General features: G+C 38.2%; 1 protein-coding gene across 12 annotated transcripts in view; it reads left to right on the top strand.

Annotated features, from left to right (window-relative positions):
* The window catches only part of LOC136747546 (F-actin-monooxygenase MICAL2), a 50,328-nt gene that overhangs the window by 7,426 nt on the left and 21,306 nt on the right, over nt 1–21,596 (top strand). For 11 of the 12 annotated variants that reach the window (XM_066700444.1, XM_066700438.1, XM_066700443.1 and 8 more), the window contains exons 2-7: nt 6,324–6,680; nt 13,117–13,324; nt 15,453–15,569; nt 18,074–18,175; nt 19,918–20,073; nt 21,107–21,207. In XM_066700444.1, the coding sequence (XP_066556541.1) occupies nt 6,417–6,680; nt 13,117–13,324; nt 15,453–15,569; nt 18,074–18,175; nt 19,918–20,073; nt 21,107–21,207 (948 nt within the window). In that variant the 5' untranslated portion in view covers nt 6,324–6,416. Of the gene's footprint in view, nt 1–4,676; nt 5,142–6,323; nt 6,681–13,116; nt 13,325–15,452; nt 15,570–18,073; nt 18,176–19,917; nt 20,074–21,106; nt 21,208–21,596 lie in introns of those variants that run through there. The other variant, XM_066700433.1, reaches the window with a different exon arrangement.

The raw sequence follows: 21,596 nt of genomic DNA, 5'->3' as shown, positions 1-21,596 counted from the left end.
GGCAGAGAGAGTGCAGGGCTAGACCGTACTTGCACAACCCAATGAAAACATTGTTAACCGCTAACAAAGGACATGAGAAACTAAAAGACACTTCCCTATTTATATGTATGTGAAGACTTATTTTGAGGTAATGGTAACTTCTGTTTAAATTGTTAAGCTTTAGAGATCTGATGTTATCAGATGCAGTGGTCTAGTGTTGAAACTCAAGCAATTCAGCATTAGAAGTGTTTTTAGCTTTATTTTCTGGAACAAACAAATCAATAAAATAAACTGAAAATGTTAAGGGTTTTATAGAATTAGCCTATGTTTTGACACAATATCATGCCAGTTTCTATATATTTTTTGCTGGCAGTTTGCTTCTCTAGTAACCTGAATTTATGCATTCCTGTTATTCAGAGATTTCCCTTCTCTCTTTGTATTTGCTGAGGGATGGGATAACCGTGAAAGCTGTAACTTCTTCACACAGTAAATCTCTAAACAGCTTTAAACTCTCAGTCTAAAACCATCTAGATATAAATCTCCTAGGAGAGAGAAAAATTCAGTCAACAGGCCCCAAAGTGTGGTAAAACCAACAGAACAACGGCATCCATGGTTTGCTGCCATATCTTTCACTGGATTGTCAGGCTGCAAATGTATCGTTTTCGTTACCCAACATGATGAATGGCATGGGAGTTATGGCTAAAAGTTGAACATCTTGCATTTCTTTCTTTCTCCCTTTGAAACAAAGTGCAATCTGTTGGCTTTAACATTTATGGAGGAGATGTGGATTTGCTTCTTTATTGTAGGTTGCTGTGCAAACATAATTGTAATATGGAAAAATAAAATACTTAGTCCGCTGGGTTACTCTAACATTGTTTGCAAAAACCGGCATCCAGCTCTGAGCTTTTATGTTTCCTTATCAGACGGCATGGAGTTCCTTCCTGGTTTTATCCACTCTGTGTAATTACCATAGTAACGTTTAATTCCCACTTCTCGCATTGTTCCCTGTTTTCTTCAGCTGACACCAGTTTCCATTTTGCTATGTAATGATAGCAACACATTTTTCCTGGAAGCTCGCTCTATGCACTTTTGTGTTTTCTTAATCTAGGGCAGAGTGTCACCTGAATAGAAGTTTTGTGATTTGAGTGAAAACTCTTAAGAAACATTAGGAAATGATTCAAGCAAAAGCTCTTGCTAAGACTGGGTGTGACCAGCGCTGTGTTACTAGAGCAAATCTGTCCAGTCGGAATCTGGCCTCTACAATTACTGCACAGATCAAATTATGATACAGATGGGATAATATCAACAACGTCCTACAATTGTCATAGCTGACGCCTGTATGAATTCCAGGAACTGGACTTGCCTGTATTTTTAAGGTGTAAGCAACAATGATGGTATTCAAACACTTAGTATTCATCTTTATCCTGTTTCATTTATAATGCAGTGTATTTGATTGAATAACATTTTTATATAAAAACTAGTTTTCTTATTACTTTTATAATTATTAGGAATGTCATAAAACTAATAACATTTGTGAAGTATGGAGTATTTCTTAACGTTTTAATATGAAAGATGTAATCATTACATTATTCAATGCAGTGGCAACTGTTGAAGGCACCTTTTTCAATGTGTCCATGCAGCAACTGGAATTCCATGCTTTGAAATGGTTCCACTCCAGTTTTTATTTGATTTAATGAGTGGCTTGTTTTGTTTTGTTCTTCCTTTCTCTATCAGGAAAAAATGGTAATATAGTTGCAACAGGTGCATACTTCACATCTTTGACATTCTTGTGCAGGATATTTCCTCCACCAAAGAAAACTGATAACATGTGTGCTCTTGAACATCAGCTTACAATGTGCACCATGGGAACTGCTATTAATTTCCCCTCTGACCACAGAATAAATCTGAAATTGTTTTCTTAGAGTTACTGAGCACTGTCAGAAGCTGCCTGTCCATTATTATTTTCTTAGATTTCTCTATAGATTTCCTATATATATTATTTCAGCAGCAGGTTCTTATGCCGCATTGCTTTGATCTTTGTTTTATGAGAGGGCTGTATTATTTGTCTGTTCATGACTGGTTTAATGATACTTCACCACTGTTTGATGAGGAGAAACTGCAGTTCTCTCTACACCTCAGACTTTTACTAGAAGCTATTTGGGCAACATGCAGTACCTTTTCATTAAAATAAACTCCATCATCTGTGAACCAGGTGGTTCTAATAATAAGTTGCTACTATACATTAAGACAGGAATGTAAACCACAGGTTTTGAAAAGTACTTAGCACTTTTATGTTTAGCTTTTTAAGTAAACATTTAAGGCTTGAGGATGTATTTAATAACAAATCCTGATAAACCCTGACTATAAAATATGTGTGGTTTACGAAAGTTAAATTTGGGCATTAGAGCTGTATATCATAAATCAATTATTTTTGTATTTAATAGTGTAAATGAATTATTTAGCCTGTGTTGCATTATTGCTTACTACTGATATTGCATAAACACCTGAAACAAAACTAATGGAATGTGACACAATTTATCTTGCAAATTAGTTTCTTAAGTACCGAAGATGTAGACATTTACTGAGTTGTCCTATCATTTGATTAAACAAGAAAAGGACATCACAGATGTGTGTTTAATGTAATTAACATGTGATTTATCGTTGGAGCCATCAATATTACCATTCATTTAGGTGTGGTATATAAACCTTTGCCTATAAAGAAGGAGGAAGTCTATATCAGTGGGTAACAAAAGCTGAACCTTGCAGCCTTTAGTAAAACAAAACTGAGGCCATGTAAATAGAGTATTATATTTTCTATACTCCTCAATAGCACATTAGAGCGGGGGCAGGGCTAATAAAGGAACCCTGAACCCAGCAGTATTCTGTGCATTTGTGATGCCACACCTTTTCATTTCATTGAGCACACAAAGGCCATATTCATAACATTTCAGAACCAGTACATGCCTTAACAATAACTTCTATCTAGTGCAACTAAGCCACATGTTCTTCTGAGGGTTTTTGCAGGCAGTAGATTCTGTCCCCCTATAGTTTAAATTATTATTATTATTTTAAGTCATACATTCTATAATTTCTACCCAAGACTGAAGTAAAGTATGGCGAGGAATAGCAGGACTAAAATGAGACAAAACTTTACATTTCGGTGCACATGTCACAGTGTAACACTGAATTGAAATGACCCCACCCCAGCACTGAAATTGCCTACAGGGTGTGGATTCAATGTGTTCACTGTGGATTGAGCATTTCAAAAACTATTTAAACACTTGGTCCATAGATGTTGCTTTTCCCAGACAGGAGCTGTGTCAGAAGAGGTCAGTCTGTCAGGCCCCCAGGTCATGAAGGCTCGAGTTTAATTTAACCAAAAAAGAGTTAAAGTGCTTTGTTTAGCTGTGGGTTTAATTTAGGAAACATTAAGTATACCTGCAAAGGTCACAAAAGCTGAACTTTGTGGGAAAGCAAGGCTTCAAGAAAAAACAAGCTAAATTCTTTTTATGAAGAGCAGCTGCCGGTTTCTTTGATTTGGTGAGTAGTTGTTAATTTAAGTGTCTCTTTGGGTGGTAGATTTATGCGGAGAAAGAGGAGTGTCTGATTTGCTTTTTTTCCCCTAAGATCACTCAACTCTGAGCTAAAAACGTAATCTTCCAGCATTCCAACAAGACTGGGACTGTTGCTAATTATAGAGTTTGATCGCAATTTTGATATAGTTTCTGGATCTTACTGTGCAATCTCTTGACATCCCAAACAGTCACATTTGTGGTTAAATATAGATCAAATTTTAAAATGTTTCAAAGTATGCTCATGTTTAGCTAAATTATTTTTTCCATATTTGGCTGAACTGGAAATTATTTACGTTTCCCAGTATAGCGGGGCTCATTGTGTACACAAGCTCATTGCGATGCTGTCACCCTTCTGTAAAATAAGTATAGTGACGTATTTATCCTCTGCTGGGTGGTGCGGTGTAGGTCATGTTCCAGTTTTGAATACAGAGAACATTTCATAACAATTGCTGGTAGCAATATTTAAATACTTGCAGTATGATGGAAGATGAGACGATTAAAAGTTGCCAGGCTCAATTAGGAATGAGAGAAATGATATCCCTGAAGGCCTATTAATACAAGTTCTGTGTATGTACACCAAGCAAAGCAGGCTAGGCAAGAAAGTCCAGACTTCACACATGTTCAGATTGCACACTTCTGTACTGACGTAGCGAATGATTTAGATATTAAAGAGCTCCCATTTCAAGTCTCATGGAAACAATATTCCCCATTTAGATGCTTGTGGGTTTATGTGTGAGATAAACCTAAATTTATAGAAGTCTACTTTTTAACTGTCTAGTGATTCTGTGACCTGAACATTTGATTTGGAAATCCAAGTGTTATATAGTGCTGTATGTAGACAAAACAAGTACAGTATATGGTCATTTGTGGATTAATTTGAAGTATGTTCAATTTGGATTAGGCTAGCGTACAGCATAAAAATACGGTTTTAAAGATGCTTGTTGAATAATTTTTCAAAGTACATTTAAGGTATAAAGATTCTTCCATCCTCACATTTATTCAGTCACTGTATATGAGCACCATTGTATGTAACTTGAATTGTAATTTTTGAGGTTGAGGATGTGGTTGAAAATGAACAGTACAAGGGGGAGTTATTTATATTGAAAGCTATTTTTTCTATAGCAGAATTAAATGTTAAAATCGGTCTAGAACCAGGATAACATTGCAGCACTGGAAATACTGAGCTGTGGTCACATACTTTCACATTTTCACTCCTCTATACCCTTTTGTGAAATGCTCTGGATTTGCAGGAGATATGACAGAAAGGTATGAAGGTGAAACCTAAGATACAGGCCCTGGTCGAGGGCTGTGAGGTGTAAACCAGAAATGCATCCCTGTTGGTTTTTGAGATTCAAGCTCTGCAGGAGAAGCCGCAAGACAAACGTTTTTTTCTGCTCACTTTGCCAAAATGAGACAGCTTGCGCTATTGCTAAATCAGGTGAAAGCAGTTTGTTGATTTTGAAGAGCAAACAGGCAGCAGATTGAGCGAAGCAGCCAGAAACGAGAGTGCTCACGGCTCGGGTCTGTGAGGGCTTTGGAACAATTTCAGACCTGGAACCATTCATAGGGACGCTTCCCTCATAACAAGTAAGTAAGCTTCTCGTTTCAGTTACACAGGTTTAGGGAATAACCATTTTAAGAGAAACTCACATTGTGTTCTCAGGGTTTTTGTGCCATGACAGTGAAGTGCGAGTGTTCTGCTGACAATCATCTTTGTCACATTTTACATCAAACAGATTTAACGTTAATGCATGCTTAGTCAGTGGACTATAATGCAGATATGAAATGTTTGTGTCTGGAACATATTGAGAGAGAGAAAATGTCTGCAAGGCACATTGTTTTGAAGAATAAAAGGTTTTTCTAAAACCTTTTTTTCATGACGCTTTTGTTGATGTTAATGAGTAGTTTTTACTTTGTTATTGAACACTTTAAGCTGATTTCACAGACCCAGCACTAGTAGCACTAGTCTAGGACTTCTCAATCTTATGTAAAGTAGACTGGTGGCAATTGAGGTCTGTGGAAACAACTATTTAAGTGACATGGGGTAAAACAAGTGTTCAGAATTAAATATTGCTTAAAACATTTCTACATGGGGAAGGTGTCCATAAAAATATGATCTTGCACATTGTAATTGGAAACACGTCTTTTACTTAATGTACACCTCACAATAACCAGAACATTTTGAAGTATTTTGAACATGTTTGGTAATTTTAGCGAACACTTCAGCTGCCTGGTGGATAGAATAGGCTTTTGTTCTGGGCTGTGCTCTGTGCCGTATCATATCCCTATCATCATGTAGTGCGTGCCTTCAAAGTCCATAAGAATGTGATTCACTCTTGAAAGATACGTAGCCCGGAGTCTATTTTGAGCGCTTGCTGAAAGCAGGCCAGTGTGTTTGGAAATACAGTGAATTGAGGCCAGAAACTTCCACTCTCATGTGCTGTTCAATCTCTAAGCGTAGGTTTCAAGCAGTCATTCCTCCTGGTTAAATGATTGCATGCTGCTAAATACTTTTAGTTTTTTGCTTAAAAAAAAATCATCCCTTGTCTATGATTTTACCTGATGTTACATTGATTCAAAATTTCTAAAATGTGGATTCATGTTAAAAGTAATTTTAACTCCTATCTGTACACAATTTGTACTTGATCATTTCATCCCATCGGTTGATCGTTCTATATATTTTTATTAGTACTCCATCAGTAGCCATCTGTTGAAAACATCATGCTTGTGTGCTCACCGAGATTGAATCGGTCTCTTTTATCCGTTCAGGTTTAAAATGCTCTGAGGCAGTTGTCAGTCCGCGTAGCTGCTGAATATCTGAGTAGAGTGTGAAGACCAGTCGGTCAGCGATCTGGAGACAACATGGGCGAAAATGACGACGAGAAGAGCTCCCAGGCTGCCCAGCTCTTTGAGAACTTCGTCCAGGCCTCAACCTGCAAGGGCACCATGCAGGCCTTTAACATCCTCTGTCGCCAACTGGAGCTCGATGTGCTGGACTTCAAGAACTTCTACGCAAAGCTCAAGTCCAAGGTGACCTTCTGGAAGGCCAAAGCCCTGTGGAGTAAACTCGACAAGAGAATGAGCCATAAAGAATACAAGAAAGGAAAAGCCTGCTTAGGAACAAAGGTAAGTAAAGCCCTCTGCAATCTTCTTAATTAATTACATTTAAAATGTGAACTTGTCTTTTTCTTAAGACGGGGATAGTGAAATTGTTGGTCCTGAGACTGCCATACTTGTGTTTCAAGCACTTCTGATTAGCCTGATTCTTAATATATAGGTCGTAAAGGGAGAGAGGATACATTGAGATGCAGAGATGCCATTAGTGTATAAGGGTTTTTAAAGGGCTTTGGCTGTATATGATGTCAGTCTTCAGGGTTACCATCACAATGAGAGTCGATTGTTTGTACATTTAACAAGTAAGGATCCGAGTGAAGACTACAGTCACTAGTCGTATCCATGTTGGCAGTTACATTTCTCATTGGCATTAATACGAAGATTTTACTTTTTTGTTTTCTGGCAGGAAAATCTTCCTTTTGGTTTTAGGAAGATCAGATGTCTTTCATATCAGTTATGATATGCATTTTGTCAGTCAGTCTAGATATTGCATTTGCACTGTAAGGATTAAGCTGGGGATATATCAGGAATAACACTGCATGAATTGGCAGTATTTCATTTTTCTAGGCTTAACTTACACAACAGGCTAAACAGCTTCCAGTTGTCTAATGTTGCACTCACCCTGCCAAGCATTATTCAGTTTTCCTCTGATTTTAAAGTTGCATAATTGCGAATTTGAAGTATTGATTTGCTCCGTCAAAATCTTCTCTCCTGCCTTTGACCTCTGAATGTGCTTTTGTAGGGGAAGCATCAGTCGACAAACCGCGTGACTACAGGGGAGTTTCTGTTGATGTTTTTTTTTAGGTTTTGTTTGCTGCGCGTCATTCAAAGATATCGTTTGTAATGGTTTTCTTTGGATGTAAATGCAGGAAAATATTTTGCTGGGGTATTCAAATTGCCAACTGCCTAATCCCTCCTGTCCCTGCTGGTTATTTGGTTATTTATTAAGCATAGGTAAATGCTGAAGCTGCTCGACAACATTTTGTGCTTCTCAGTTTTTCTACTGCCCTGTTTTGCAACAGTATTTTATTATTATTATTATTATTATTATTATTATTATTATACATTATATTATATTATATTATATTATATTTATTTATTTATTTATGTATTTGTTTATTTAGAAAGTAATTGTTCACATACATGTAAAAATGAAAGAAAATCACCACTGGTTTAACTGTCAGTTGTGCAGTGGGTCTGGCTTTACTGTATAGAAGGTCTTAGAGTTACATTACAGACTCACCAGGAGGGATGTTTTTACTAACTGCGGAGCTTGTCTTTTTTCATCCGAAGCTCAAACTGAAGCTGAACAGAAGAGCCCTGGGGTCTCATTCTCCTTAAATACTCACAATCATTGCCAGATTGCCGGAGTAAACAAGACACTCTCTCTGTGACTTATTGATGAATCACATTTTATTCCAGACGGATGTGCTTGTATAGAAATGTCTTAATGCTGAGGGAGTCATATGAGTCATTCCATTAATCACAACTAAAGAAGCCCGAAGACTGATTGTATAATGCAGGCCACATATCAAAGATAGGAGGTCAAATTCTCTAAGCACACAAGTGATCCAGTTTGTTTTCAGATCGCTCCTCCAAACATTCTTCTGGGTATTCGGTGAAGTGTTCCTACTGTAGGGCTGTGTAACTCAGTTCTTGTTAATCCTCATGTGTGACAGGTTTCAGATATTCAGATAAACCTAAAGTCACTGCTGGTTCAGATTGCCTGAACTGAACTCTGTTTCTAAAACACAACCCCACTGTGTCTTGAGTCAGACAGAATAATCTCAAGATAATCTCTGCGTAGCATTTATGACACTGTGTAAAAATAGAATGGACATGCAAGAATACAGGCTGCACAATTCAGACTTTCTGCACTATATTTGATTTATCCTCACTATGTCCACAGATATGGTTTTACTGTTGAATTGAAAGTGTGGACAACAGTAATACACTTAGTCTTGGCATGGCCTACATATTACATAACACTTCTAAACTTTCATTTTCATTTCCTTTTGTTTTAAAGAAAGCCTCAAATAAGTTTATTTTAAAATGTAATATCTATAATCAAAATGTGTAGCTGGTTACTTTTGCTTAAACTGCCTAAAAAATAACTTTTAGATGATGTAGAGAGCTTAATTTACACTTCATACTTAAACTTCAGAGCTTGATGAGAAAATATGTACAGTACAGTACCTAAAACAACTGTTTCATTATTGAGTCCGAGTCTAAATAAACTGTCCTTTTCAGTCTTTATGTCTTGACCGTGTTTTTTTCCCTTTTCTGGTGTATCAAAACAATTATTTATTTATTTACATATTTATTAATTTGTGTGTTTCTTTAAAAATTCTATGACTGCACAGCACAAATTATTGGGATCTCAGAGTTAACCAAATGTTCTAGTTTAGGGTATTATGATATCACTTTAGTGTTTTCTGCATTGCTCTCAACCTCTTAATTCATGCAGTTTATTACAAAACATAAATTAAGATATTCAAAAATTTGAGACAGCATAATTTTCTAACATTTTGGGATTCCCAAATCTTAGGTCATAATTCTAATCTTACCACAGTCGTGTTGTAGCTTCGGCCAGGGGAAAATAGCATGATTGCATTTTGAAATAAATTTAGCCATTTATGTAGAAAGCTTCTAACATAGTTTCCATGTTGTCTAAACTCTAAATGACCACTTTTTCCCTTCTTTAGAAGAAATAGGACAAAAAGTATAATTAGATTAACAGACAGGCAGGGGGAAGAGACATACATTTTTGGGTGGTTTAACGATGGACTGCCATTTGGATTCACTCCCATCTGTTAGTAAGAATTCGGCTTTACTGAAGACCTCTGCTAGATTAGTCTTTTGGAGCCAGATAGTTTCACTTGGCTTGTTTTCATAGCAATGTGCAGTTTGACTAGTGCTATGTGGATGCCACCCCATCACATGCAAAACATACACAATCCATACAAAAGAGGTTCAAAGCTCATTCTTATTATAACTCAAGAAAAGAAAGACTGAATCCCTCTGAGAAGGAATGAACTCCACATGGCAGGGGACGATTATTTATTGGATATGCTTCGATAACTTTTATTTTCACTGTATGGATGTTTTTGTTTCCTCACAGACATATTTGTTTGTTAAAAGTGGTCTTAGGCTGTACAAAATGTACAGTTTCAACATCATAATTTAATTTCCTGTTTCTCAACATATAGTTGACCCTCAGATTTTTGTGTCAAATACCACATCTGTTAACAGCACCAACATGTATAACAGTGTGCTGCAGTGTATCACCAGTGACTATAATTAAAATGTTTGAGATTTCTAATAATAAAAACATTCCACAGAGAATGCAGATCCTCACTGTATGAAGTGCTGTGATATTGAGGATTTATGAAGTGTTTGCCTTTAGTGTCTATTGATATAAACAGGTAGTCCTGTGTAAATTACTATTTTGTTTTAGAGTTTTGTCCATACCACGACTGAAACGGATCCCCATTGCTGTCGTCCACTTGAGAAACTCTTCATTACAGTCATTGTGTGCTGGATAAACTTACAGATCCACCAATTACGTTTAAAAATAGTATGCTATCATTGGCAGTTTCTCACCGAATTAGTACATATTATCAAACCACATTATAGGTTTTCATGATAATCACATTGACTGAGGTGGACCAAGTGTGACTGTGGAGTCGTTCTTGACCTCAGCTTTAATAATGTGTGGTTTTTTAATGAATTACGACGTAGCAGAAATTTCAGCATAGCTTTGCATCCCCACTTAGCTCTTGTTTAAACAGGCAGCCTACTGTCACTTTCATGTAATTCACATGATACACAAACTGTATTATACGACAAGAACTGTGCATTTGAGACCACTTTTTAACTGTCCACCACCACCAAACTGACCACCAGGCCTGGATGTGCCTATTGGAGTAATCATCTCAGATTCATCAATACCTAATATCACAGTAGCTGTTGGATAGATTACAGTACCTCAGACTGGTTTATTATAGGTTTCAATGCAATTTATAAAAAATGAAAATTTCTTGTATTCTGACTTTTCCTGTCAAGACATTGAATCACATGTTCCATTCCGTAGTGTTCCAGCACTGTAAGCAGAATGGTGTAAAGAATGCTCTGTTTGCCAGGACTTTCTGCTCCAATCTTCAATAAAAATGTCATTGTGGCCCTGTCCCTTCCTGTGTTGTGGTGCTGTGTCTGCAGGTGAAGGATACTGGCAGTCCCGGTGCTGAGACTGATGGAGGTAGTGGGCCTGTTTCCAGAAGTGGGGCTAGCAGTCAACCTAATGTTAGGAAGGAAGTGGAAGTGATCTAACTTCTGTAATTCCAGGCAGAGAAGTCTTCTGAACCAGGCTTGTTTCAGATGACACCTTCAGCTTCTTTACACCAACCAAAGAAAAAAAGAGTACAATTCCTACATCAAGTGATAATTGGGCACATGTAAAAGTTTTACTTTATAGCTGCCTTTCAGTTTGTCATAAAGCAGTTTTCACACCTACTAAAGATGTGGTATGCCAGAAAGCAGTCTTCATTTACGCAATAAGATCTGCCAGAAATTAGAGTATTTATTTATCCTATACGGTGAACATAGACAGTTTGAAGGGGGATGAGCCAGACCTGTTGAAATAAATTAAATAAAGGAATCATCACAAATCTTTAAGACTTGCCAGACATTTGTGTTGTTGTTTTTCTTTACTTGGCTGATGTCTTAATAAAGTGTAAAAAAAGAAAAGAATAAAAATGAAAATGACTATAGCATTGCTTTATTTTCCAACCAGGCCGGCTGCACCAGGCCTTTTATGGTCAGTCTTCTCTACCCATGGCAGGCAGCTTTGTAAACAGCAGGAAGTATAGTCTTGAGTGCACTTTCTCACATGTACCTAGTGATAGAGAGCTTCCTTCATTAGGCTACACAAACAAGATATAATCTTTCACTAAAGCCTGTGAAAACTGCATCTTCTGAGGGACTGCCGTTTAATTAAAAATCCTACCGTCTCAACATTTTCAAAATCACTTCAAACTTCCCCACCCTGGAGTTTCTCTTCAAATATCCTCTGACACATATCCAGGCAAGAAATGTGACACACAGCGGTTACAAACGTAGACTGGCTCACCAGCGATTCATTCAATTCCCAGTCAGTGTGGTGTTGTTGAAAACCTGAAAAAAAAAAAAGAATAATAATAACTCTGAGGACAAACCAGGGACAGGGAGAAATGTAATGTACAATTTCCACAGTTTTTATATCTAGTTTTCATTATGGAAATAAATAATCTAAATGATAGAACCAATTAATAAGCATAGACAATTGTTTTGCAAAAGACCAAGATGATGTCAAATAAATAGATTGAACTGCTTTTTATGTCTTTTAAATACTTTTGCAATCAGCCCATCCTATCAGAGCAATAAGGTGCAGAGACCGAAGAGATTTATAATGAGATTTAGGTGTGTGCACTTCTGAGTTCTGGATAAGTGTTCTCATGATCAGTGTCCTTTGATACCTGCGAGCCTCTTGTGGAAGGGGCCTTTACGCTATTCGTGTGGTGTCACTCATGGTTAAAAACTAATGCTAGTATTAACTTTTTGACTTGCAGAATTCACTTTTTTGTGTGTTTGAAGTTGCCTTGTCTTTTGTCTTTACCCATTGGAGAGAGAGTGCTGCATGTAAACAATATTTAATATTAATAAATGTTAATAAATGCTGGATGTCTTCGATGACTTGACTGTTTGAACAGCTCTCGGGTTGCTGTTTGTTGTAGTGCTAGCGCTGGATAATGACATGAGACTCGGGATGCCAGTTCCTTTAGTGCCATAAACCATAATGTGGCACCTTTGTAATTAAGCTCAGAAACACAAGAGCGGTACTGTGTGACTCAAGCATATTCAGAAACTGAGATAATGCTTTTGAAGATCTTGAGAATAATACCACCTGTCTCTCAGCCATCGTCCTTCAGGATGAGATCATGACCACCTAATACATTTTCAGACCAGTCTGGTAACTGATAAAGTGAGTTAATGCATATTTAGGATAAGAGACATTGAAAAGTCTTTGATCTTGTAAGGCTATAATTATTATTCTGAGTATGAGGTAATCATATTGGTCTCAATTAACCTATGGCATTTAATGTATTAAAGAGGCTGCCAGGGAAGTACATACAAAAAACAGACCACAGATCTAAGTCAGCAACATTTTTGGCAAAATTACCCCCCTTTTTTTTTTAAATGAAATTGGTTTGAAGATGTAGTGATGTAAACTGTCTCATAGCTTTTGCTCATTAAAACACCAGGTGATGACAGACATGAACTGCCTATGAAGCTAAAAATATCTAGGGAGAAACTCTGTTTGTTGCCAACACTGTTTAACCTGCAGCAACACTGAATACTGGCAAGTGATATCTCTAATATCCTCCTAATATTGCCTCCCGTTCTTCAACAGTGTCTGATCATTGGTGGGGGACCATGTGGCCTGAGGACGGCTATAGAATTAGCCCTGCTTGGGGCCAAGGTGGTGGTCGTAGAGAAGAGAGACACCTTCTCCCGAAACAACGTGCTGCATCTCTGGCCGTACACTATCCATGACCTTCGAGGACTCGGGGCGAAGAAGTTTTATGGGAAGTTCTGTGCAGGAGCCATAGACCATATCAGTAAGTGGAGAGAGGCTGTTTCTCATTAAGCTGTTTTTCCCCCTTTCTCCTACACAGTATAGCATATCATCAAAAATATGTGTATGGAATAAATAATGTGATCCCGTTACAAAAGAAAACATTAAGTTAAGATGATTATTATTATTATGAACAATATTTCTTTGTCATATGTATAATGATTTGTGATGTTCTCTGTTTTTGGAGAATGTTCATTATTTCATTAACTTGCTTGTATGAACAGGAACAGAGTTGTAGATAATCAGGAATGTATTTGTTTAAAGGAAGTTTATAGTTCAACAAACTATTTAATATATTAAGGCTTGTTTAATGCCACATTACTGTACACAAACGGTAAAAACATTCATTACACGTCTGCTAATTAAGACACTAAGTAATGCAGTGATTTGAAACTGTCCATGAGCATGTGATATATTTACTCTGTGAAATTGCTGCCTGTGGTTCCCTGCTATCATGTTTATGAATAATATGTGCTGAGGGAGGGCCTGCTTTTCATAAAGAAGAAGCTAGATACAACACAGAACAGTGATTCTGCTGGAAATTGAGCCTGTCTGAAGCTCAAAGGGCAAGTATTTGTTTGCATAAGGGATAGCTTGTTTTGAATCAGGGATTAATCTAAGGGAATCAATGCAGAGCAAGTTATTTTTTTCTGGTTGTACGTATATTTATTTGTATTAAATATTATTATCTTAAAAAAAAAAAAAATTATAGCTGAAATAAATAAAAATGGTACAGTTACACAACACAGTAAAGTTACATAGTGCAGGTGCTTTGAGGAAGACATGGACAGTATTGAGATATACACTCACCTAAAGGATTATTAGGAACACCTGTTCAATTTCTCATTAATGCAATTATCTAACCAACCAATCACATGGCAGTTGCTTCAATGCATTTAGGGGTGTGGTCCTGGTCAAGACAATCTCCTGAACTCCAAACTGAATGTCTGAATGGGAAAGAAAGGTGATTTAAGCAATTTTGAGCGTGGCATGGTTGTTGGTGCCAGACGGGCCAGTCTGAGTATTTCACAATCTGCTCAGTTACTGGGATTTTCACGCACAACCATTTCTAGGGTTTACAAAGAATGGTGTGAAAAGGGAAAAACATCCAGTATGCGGCAGTCCTGTGGGCGAAAATGCCTTGTTGATGCTAGAGGTCAGAGGAGAATGGGCCGACTGATTCAAGCTGATAGAAGAGCAACTTTGACTGAAATAACCACTCGTTACAACCGAGGTATGCAGCAAAGCATTTGTGAAGCCACAACACGTACAACCTTGAGGCGGATGGGCTACAACAGCAGAATACCCCACCGGGTACCACTCATCTCCACTACAAATAGGAAAAAGAGGCTACAATTTGCACAAGCTCACCAAAATTGGACAGTTGAAGACTGGAAAAATGTTGCCTGGTCTGATGAGTCTCGATTTCTGTTGAGACATTCAGATGGTAGAGTCAGAATTTGGCGTAAACAGAATGAGAACATGGATCCATCATGCCTTGTTACCACTGTGCAGGCTGGTGGTGGTGGTGTAATGCTGTGGGGGATGTTTTCTTGGCACACTTTAGGCCCCTTAGTGCCAATTGGGCATCGTTTAAATGCCACGGCCTACCTGAGCATTGTTTCTGACCATGTCCATCCCTTTATGACCACCATGTACCATCCTCTGATGGCTACTTCCAGCAGGATAATGCACCATGTCACAAAGGTCGAATCATTTCAAATTGGTTTCTTGAACATGACAATGAGTTCACTGTACTAAACTGGCCCCCACAGTCACCAGATCTCAACCCAATAGAGCATCTTTGGGATGTGGTGGAACGGGAGCTTCGTGCCCTGGATGTGCATCCCACAAATCTCCATCAACTGCAAGATGCTATCCTATCAATATGGGCCAACATTTCTAAAGAATGCTTTCAGCACCTTGTTGAATCAATGCCACGTAGAATTAAGGCAGTTCTGAAGGCGAAAGGGGGTCAAACACAGTATTAGTATGGTGTTCCTAATAATCCTTTAGGTGAGTGTATATGGGGAAGCCACATGCAGGGCGTGGTGCAGCAGCTACAGCAGAGGAGGTGAAGGATCCTAACACAGTCCTGCCTTGAATCTCAGGTATTCGACAGCTTCAGCTCATGCTGCTTAAAGTAGCGTTGCTCCTGGGGGTAGAGGTCCATGTGAACATTGAGTTTTTGAAGCTCCTGGAGCCACCCGAAGACCAGGAGAATGAAGGTGAGTGTCACTGCCACTATTTTTACACAGCCGCCCTACTGTAAGTGGACACTGAAGTATGTGCCTAGCATACCATGCCTGAGTTAACCCTTTCCCTACTGGCACTCTGCATGATCTACATCTGTGTGACACAATGGTAGATGTGATGGTAGCATAGAGCATTGCAGAACAGTTCACGTTAAAGAGCAGATGGAGGAAAATAAATGTCTAGCTGCGTAGGACAAGAATGAATGGTGAAACACCTACATGGTTAAAACCTTTATTACCATGGTCTCAGACGTTGCACTAGTAGTGGGTTCACCAGTATTTTCCTTATGACACACCACTCAAGGACAGGAAGGCAAGGAAAACATGAGTTTTCTACCCTGCATATGATAGTACAGCATCTTCCAGTGTTCCTCCATTTCAACAGAGAAAAATATCAGGTCGAAGTGACTAGTATTCTCACGTGTGTTTGCTAACTATTTCTATAAGCTTCATTATGTAATGCAGCTTTTTTGTATTTTCGCTTCTTGTTCTGTTTAAGGCAAAGGCCTAGACCAAATCAAAACTCTGACCTACCCATGAAATGCAAATTAAAAAGTTTAACCCTATTGGGGATCTTTTTTTGTAGGAAGTGGCTTCTGACAATAAATGAAACCAACGATCGGGTATGATTATAGGTTACGGCATAGCTTTGATCTGGCCTAAACCCAAGACCCATGCCTTCTTTCCTGTATGTTTTACATTTGCTCAAGTATGAGTTCCATCCATTGCTTCCAATACAGGAAGCCATATACAAATGTACAACAGTGTTAACAGTATTTTCTGTACTCCCTCCTGTCACTGAAGCATTAAGTCTAGCAAGGCGATGCAACAAGTTGCAGAACTTTGAGCCTCTCCGGTGTATAAATGTATCCTTGACAACCAGAATAAACACCATTGCCTTGCTAATGAGAATGGTATTGTTGACTTCAGAGAGAAGATTTATGGTGCTCCAAATAAAACCTAGTTATTTTGTGAAACACCAATTTTTACATTCTTAGTTCTAAATTATTGGTTTCATGACAGTTGTGTCATTTCTTGGCTGCTAAGCTCCCACCTGTTCACTCTCCTAGTTCGTGGCTTTGTGTCAAAAACAGAATAATATCGGGGAATAGAAAGAAAACATTTTCATTAATTAGATTGGAAACCTATCCACAAACTGCCATTTCCAATTTCCTGCCTTTGTTTCCAATTGCATTTCACAAGTAGTGCTGCAATCCAGTGGGGTTACATGTTGCATACCCTAAAACTGCAGACGCCAAATTTGATTGCCAGAAAAGCAGTCTTTTAAAGCATCTTAACAGGTTTCCAAGATTTTTGAACTGCTTCTGTGTGTGACGTTTTTTAGATTGAATCATGGATTGCAGATCCTTTGGCTGTCTTTCCAGAGGGTGGACAGTATGCACTTCAGTAAACAGATAAAAATAGTAGCATTTCCATACTGAGACGTCACAAATTTTCCTTTCTGCATGGAGACACTGTGCTGTGCCCTTCAGGATATCGAATTATACTGCCTGGAGGGGAGGCAACCAAGGCCTTAAGCCCTGGACCCCCAGAAATGTATTTGATCCTATACAAGTTTTCTATCCTATAGGAGTTTTTGTTTTTCTCTCCTCTGTTGGTTTATTTGTTTATTTGGTTTGTCTGTTTATTTTCAATCTGTAAAGCGCTCTGGGGCTACCCTGCAAACAGTGCAATACTAAATAAAAACTGATTGATTGATTCTCCAGGACTGCTTCTCTGTGATACTGACTGGCACTCTGGTGAAATACATCAGTGTGGACACATATCAATAGAAACTCAATTTCTTTGGCAGGTCAAAGATACATACTGGGTTACAATAATAATAACATAATTGTTCTATATAGCAAAGGGTTTATTAATAACCTACACTTCATTCACTTTTTTCACAACTTTGTCCTTTGATGAACCAAGAACATAACTGAACATTTCAGAGTACAGCTTGTGAATAATATGTCAAATACATTACATGCAGTCTTTTTGAAATGATAGCACTTTATTTTCTTTCATTGAAAACATAAAAGCAAGTGTTGAATCTTTACTTCAGATGTATTCATAGGAGAATTAAAAACAGATTTATAAAGGCTCCAAAATAAAGACTTAAATTATATTCAGGAAAATAAAATGCTTGTCATAATATACATCAGATTCTGATGAAGGAACACTTGTGCAGAAACCGGTAGATCAATTTGTCTTTTTTGAAATAAAATGTAGGCTAATAAACTGAACTATTTGATGCAACAGGTTGTGTTCATTCCGTTTGTCTGCACCTGATTAGTTAACTTGTTTAAGGTCTTTGTAATACGATTTGGAGAATATCTGTTGCACAATACAGACAATTTGTAAATGTATATATAAGTTTTGTAGGTAGGTCACCGCGTTTGTGCAGTCTCGTACCTGTATTGTATTTCCGTATGTGTGTCAGTTCTCAGTGTGTGACCCTTCTCTCTGTACTGTAGGCCCTGGATGGAGAGCAGAGATCCGCCCGGCCGATCACCCTGTTGCTGATTTTGACTTTGATGTGATTGTAGGGGCAGACGGTCGGAGAAACACATTGGATGGTGAGAAATGCTACAGTATGATGTTGGTCATTATGAAGAAGAAAAGGGCCCAGTTACATCAAGATGAACAATTGTTCTAGAGTTTGGCTTACTTCCAGTTTAAGGACACACTAAGTCCAGAAGGAGAGCAGGCTAACATTCAAAACTAGTTGATAAGCATTTGGGTGATCTAGCTACACAGACTATTTGCATTCAGTAAGATAGCTCTCAATCTAACAGCAGCAGATATCTAGTCCCTCATAGTCCTAGTCTGATAGTCAATGGTTTTCTCATTTAAGTTTGTCCTTTTTTTCATCATTCTTGATTTCCTCCACATCCACATTAAAACGTTGTGACTCAATAAATTCATTCTTGCCTTCATAATCTCTTTTTACATGTAATTTTTGGAGCTATGCACGATGATGTCACACACTTTGCTACTAATGTTAGGTTACAACTTTGTATATTTTATTGCCAAACTGCAGAAACAAAGCCAACCACAGAGCCGATGTAATCATCTGGCCTGAATTCAACTGTTGATGCATGCATCTGGGAGTTTCGTGTCTGAAATCTTTCCCAATAAAAATGTTTAATCCTAAAAAGGAGATCTGTTTTCAACTAAAAATAGTGAAGCATTTAGCTTGTCTATAATTACAAAAAGCGAAGCATTGAAAAAAAAAAAAAAAACCCTGCTCTGTCCAATTCTATTTTAGTTGCTTTTCCGTTCGAGCGGGTGAAGTTAAATTTACCTCAGACTACAAATTTGAAAGCAAGGCAGATGCATTTGCAAAGAGCGAAGGAAATGTTGAGGAGCACACCACTACTAGCCAGAGAGGAGATCCCACTGAAACATACTGACGGCACAGTTTTATGCAGATAACAGATGTATATTTAAAGTCTGTGTTAAATAAGTGCCAATTAATACATTATCACTGACACTTAATGTGCTACAGTGAAGACCATTTTTCACTTCAGTAGCTTTTACAGATAACCTTGTGGCTCTCTGACCTGAGTCTGAGTGCACTGTGTTAAGCATGAAGTCCTTTTCCAGACTGCATTCAATTTGCATGATTCTCTGAATGTCTGGCTATAGATGCTGCTTTGTTTAGGACAGCACACACGGGTATTTCTTAACACTTGTCACTCCCTTCAGGATGGGCTGTGTTGATATACAATTGATTCAAGTGAAATTTGGCACATTCAAAAATCAAAGCACATTTACCACAGCTATGCTTCGGTTTAAACAAGAATTGCCATAGTCATAGTGACTAAATGGTGAACCTCAAATGTTTAGGACATCTATCCTAAACCTTGCTGCCCTTGTTTCAACTTTAGGGGAAAGAATATTAGGCCACATATATATTGTGTTTAATGGAATGTGCTGTAATTTATAGCAAAACCTTTTTTCAAGCAAAGTCAGAAGATGTTTTTGATTTCTTTTTTTTTTTTTTTTTTTTTAAAGCCCTGCACTGACTGTTTTATAGAGCTTCAGCACTCAGTAGGGGTGTTTTATCCTTCTGCATGACCGCATTAAACAGAAATTTGCATTTTATTACCTTCTTTCACTTCAGCCAGACATTAAATTGTTTTGCCTTTGCTCATTTAGTTATATAAATCCACTTTGTTAATGGCTAGCCTTAGCCTTCCACACCAGCTTAAAATAACTTCTCTGAGATTTACATGGAGTGGCAGACTTTCATTGCCCAAATGCTCAGCACTGTACAGCACAGCGGGGAGGTAATAATCTTGTTCACTTTGTTCAGGTTTCAGAAGAAAGGAGTTCCGCGGAAAGTTGGCCATAGCGATCACTGCCAACTTTATTAATAGAAACACGACGGCGGAGGCCAAGGTAGAAGAAATTAGTGGAGTCGCTTTCATCTTCAACCAAAAATTCTTTCAGGATCTCAAAGAAGACACAGGTGGGCTCCTAACCCCTTTCTCGATGGCGTTAAACACATTATTACCAAGTCATAGCGAGAGGCAGGTACGAGATGGCCAGTAAAATCACTTTCTGTTATAATGCTTCCCTCTGTGACTTTTCAAAATAGGGAAATGAATGGTCACACCTGGACCGTTTCAGAGTTGCCAAGAAAAGTCAGCAAGAGTCGTTCTGTTAATCACATTGCATCTTGGTGGGAGAGAATTCCTTTTATTCAAGCACATAGAACATTTCACATACTTGGGAATTAGCCTGTTGTTTCTGAATTATAAAGCTCCCTCAAAAGGGAGGATTTAGTCATTTTGCACAGCATTACCCGCCGTCTCCTTCACAGACCGCACTCCCCATGTTTGGACTCTCTGTGTGGAGTGGACTTCTCTCCCCCACTGCCTGCACCAGGGAAATCCTCCGCTTATTAAACAGCAGGGCAAGACAATCATTCACTTTGGCATGGATGTAGATAATCGTAGTGTGTCTGAGGAAATAATCTTTGCATCATTATGGCCAGTGCACAACCGTTTAGTTTGTGGCTGCTGTTAAGCTGATTTTACATAGAACATGGTACAGACCACTCTACAGAAGTACTTGATGGTCTTACAAAGGTAGGACCACTATACAGTTGAAAAAGGAACATAAACTAAGTAAGGGCCTGCATTTCAGTTTTATTCTGGAATCTCTCCTACTAGGGGTTGTTTAGCAGTTCTTATCAAGACCCCATGGCATGTTTTCGTTCCTGTGCCGCAGCCGTGATAATATTCCGGTGGAATGTTAAGCACCTCACCGCAGATTACCACGACGCTTCTGTCTGGCGTGCCAACCACTGAACACGTGCTCGTGGTGGACAAAGTGGGGAAACGGCTGCGTCATATTTATTTTTCCATCCTGTAGTTCCAATTTTCCCACATCGACGATTAAAATAACCCAGTTTAAGCCACTGAATTATCGTTTCTCTGGACTGTGGCAACAAGGTGTCTGTTTTGTGAACTGATTTCTATGTTCGTTTCTGTTTTCAGGCGTGGACCTGGAGAACATTGTGTACTATAAGGACAACACTCACTATTTTGTCATGACTGCGAAAAAACAAAGCCTTTTGGATAAGGGGGTCATCATTCATGTAAGCAGCAAATGTGTGGAGTGCAACAGTGTGTTATACTCTAATGGAATATCTGTTTTCAAGTGAGCTGGGGCAGTATCCTTCCTGAGCTACCATTCTCCTAAAGCCCCTTAATCTCCTCTTCGAGATGAGCAGATAAGTGTGTAGCTAGAGGAAGAACATGTATGAAATATGTTTTGAACATCTTAAAGAATTATTTGTCTTTTACTGATACAGCAGCACAAGAAACAGAAATTGAAATAGTGTCAGATTTAATAGAACAATACAAAATGACAATTCTACATATACAAGTACCGTCTAGAAGCTAGAAACCTGCAATCAAGAAAGATAATAGCAGTGTCAAAAACAACGCCAGAGGGGGGATCATATTTCATGAACACAGGGCAGGC

Source organism: Amia ocellicauda, chromosome 4, assembly GCF_036373705.1.
Source record: "Amia ocellicauda isolate fAmiCal2 chromosome 4, fAmiCal2.hap1, whole genome shotgun sequence".
Classification (NCBI taxonomy): domain Eukaryota; kingdom Metazoa; phylum Chordata; class Actinopteri; order Amiiformes; family Amiidae; genus Amia; species Amia ocellicauda.
Note: the sequence above shows the minus strand (reverse complement) of the source record. Positions and strands in the feature narration are given on the sequence as shown.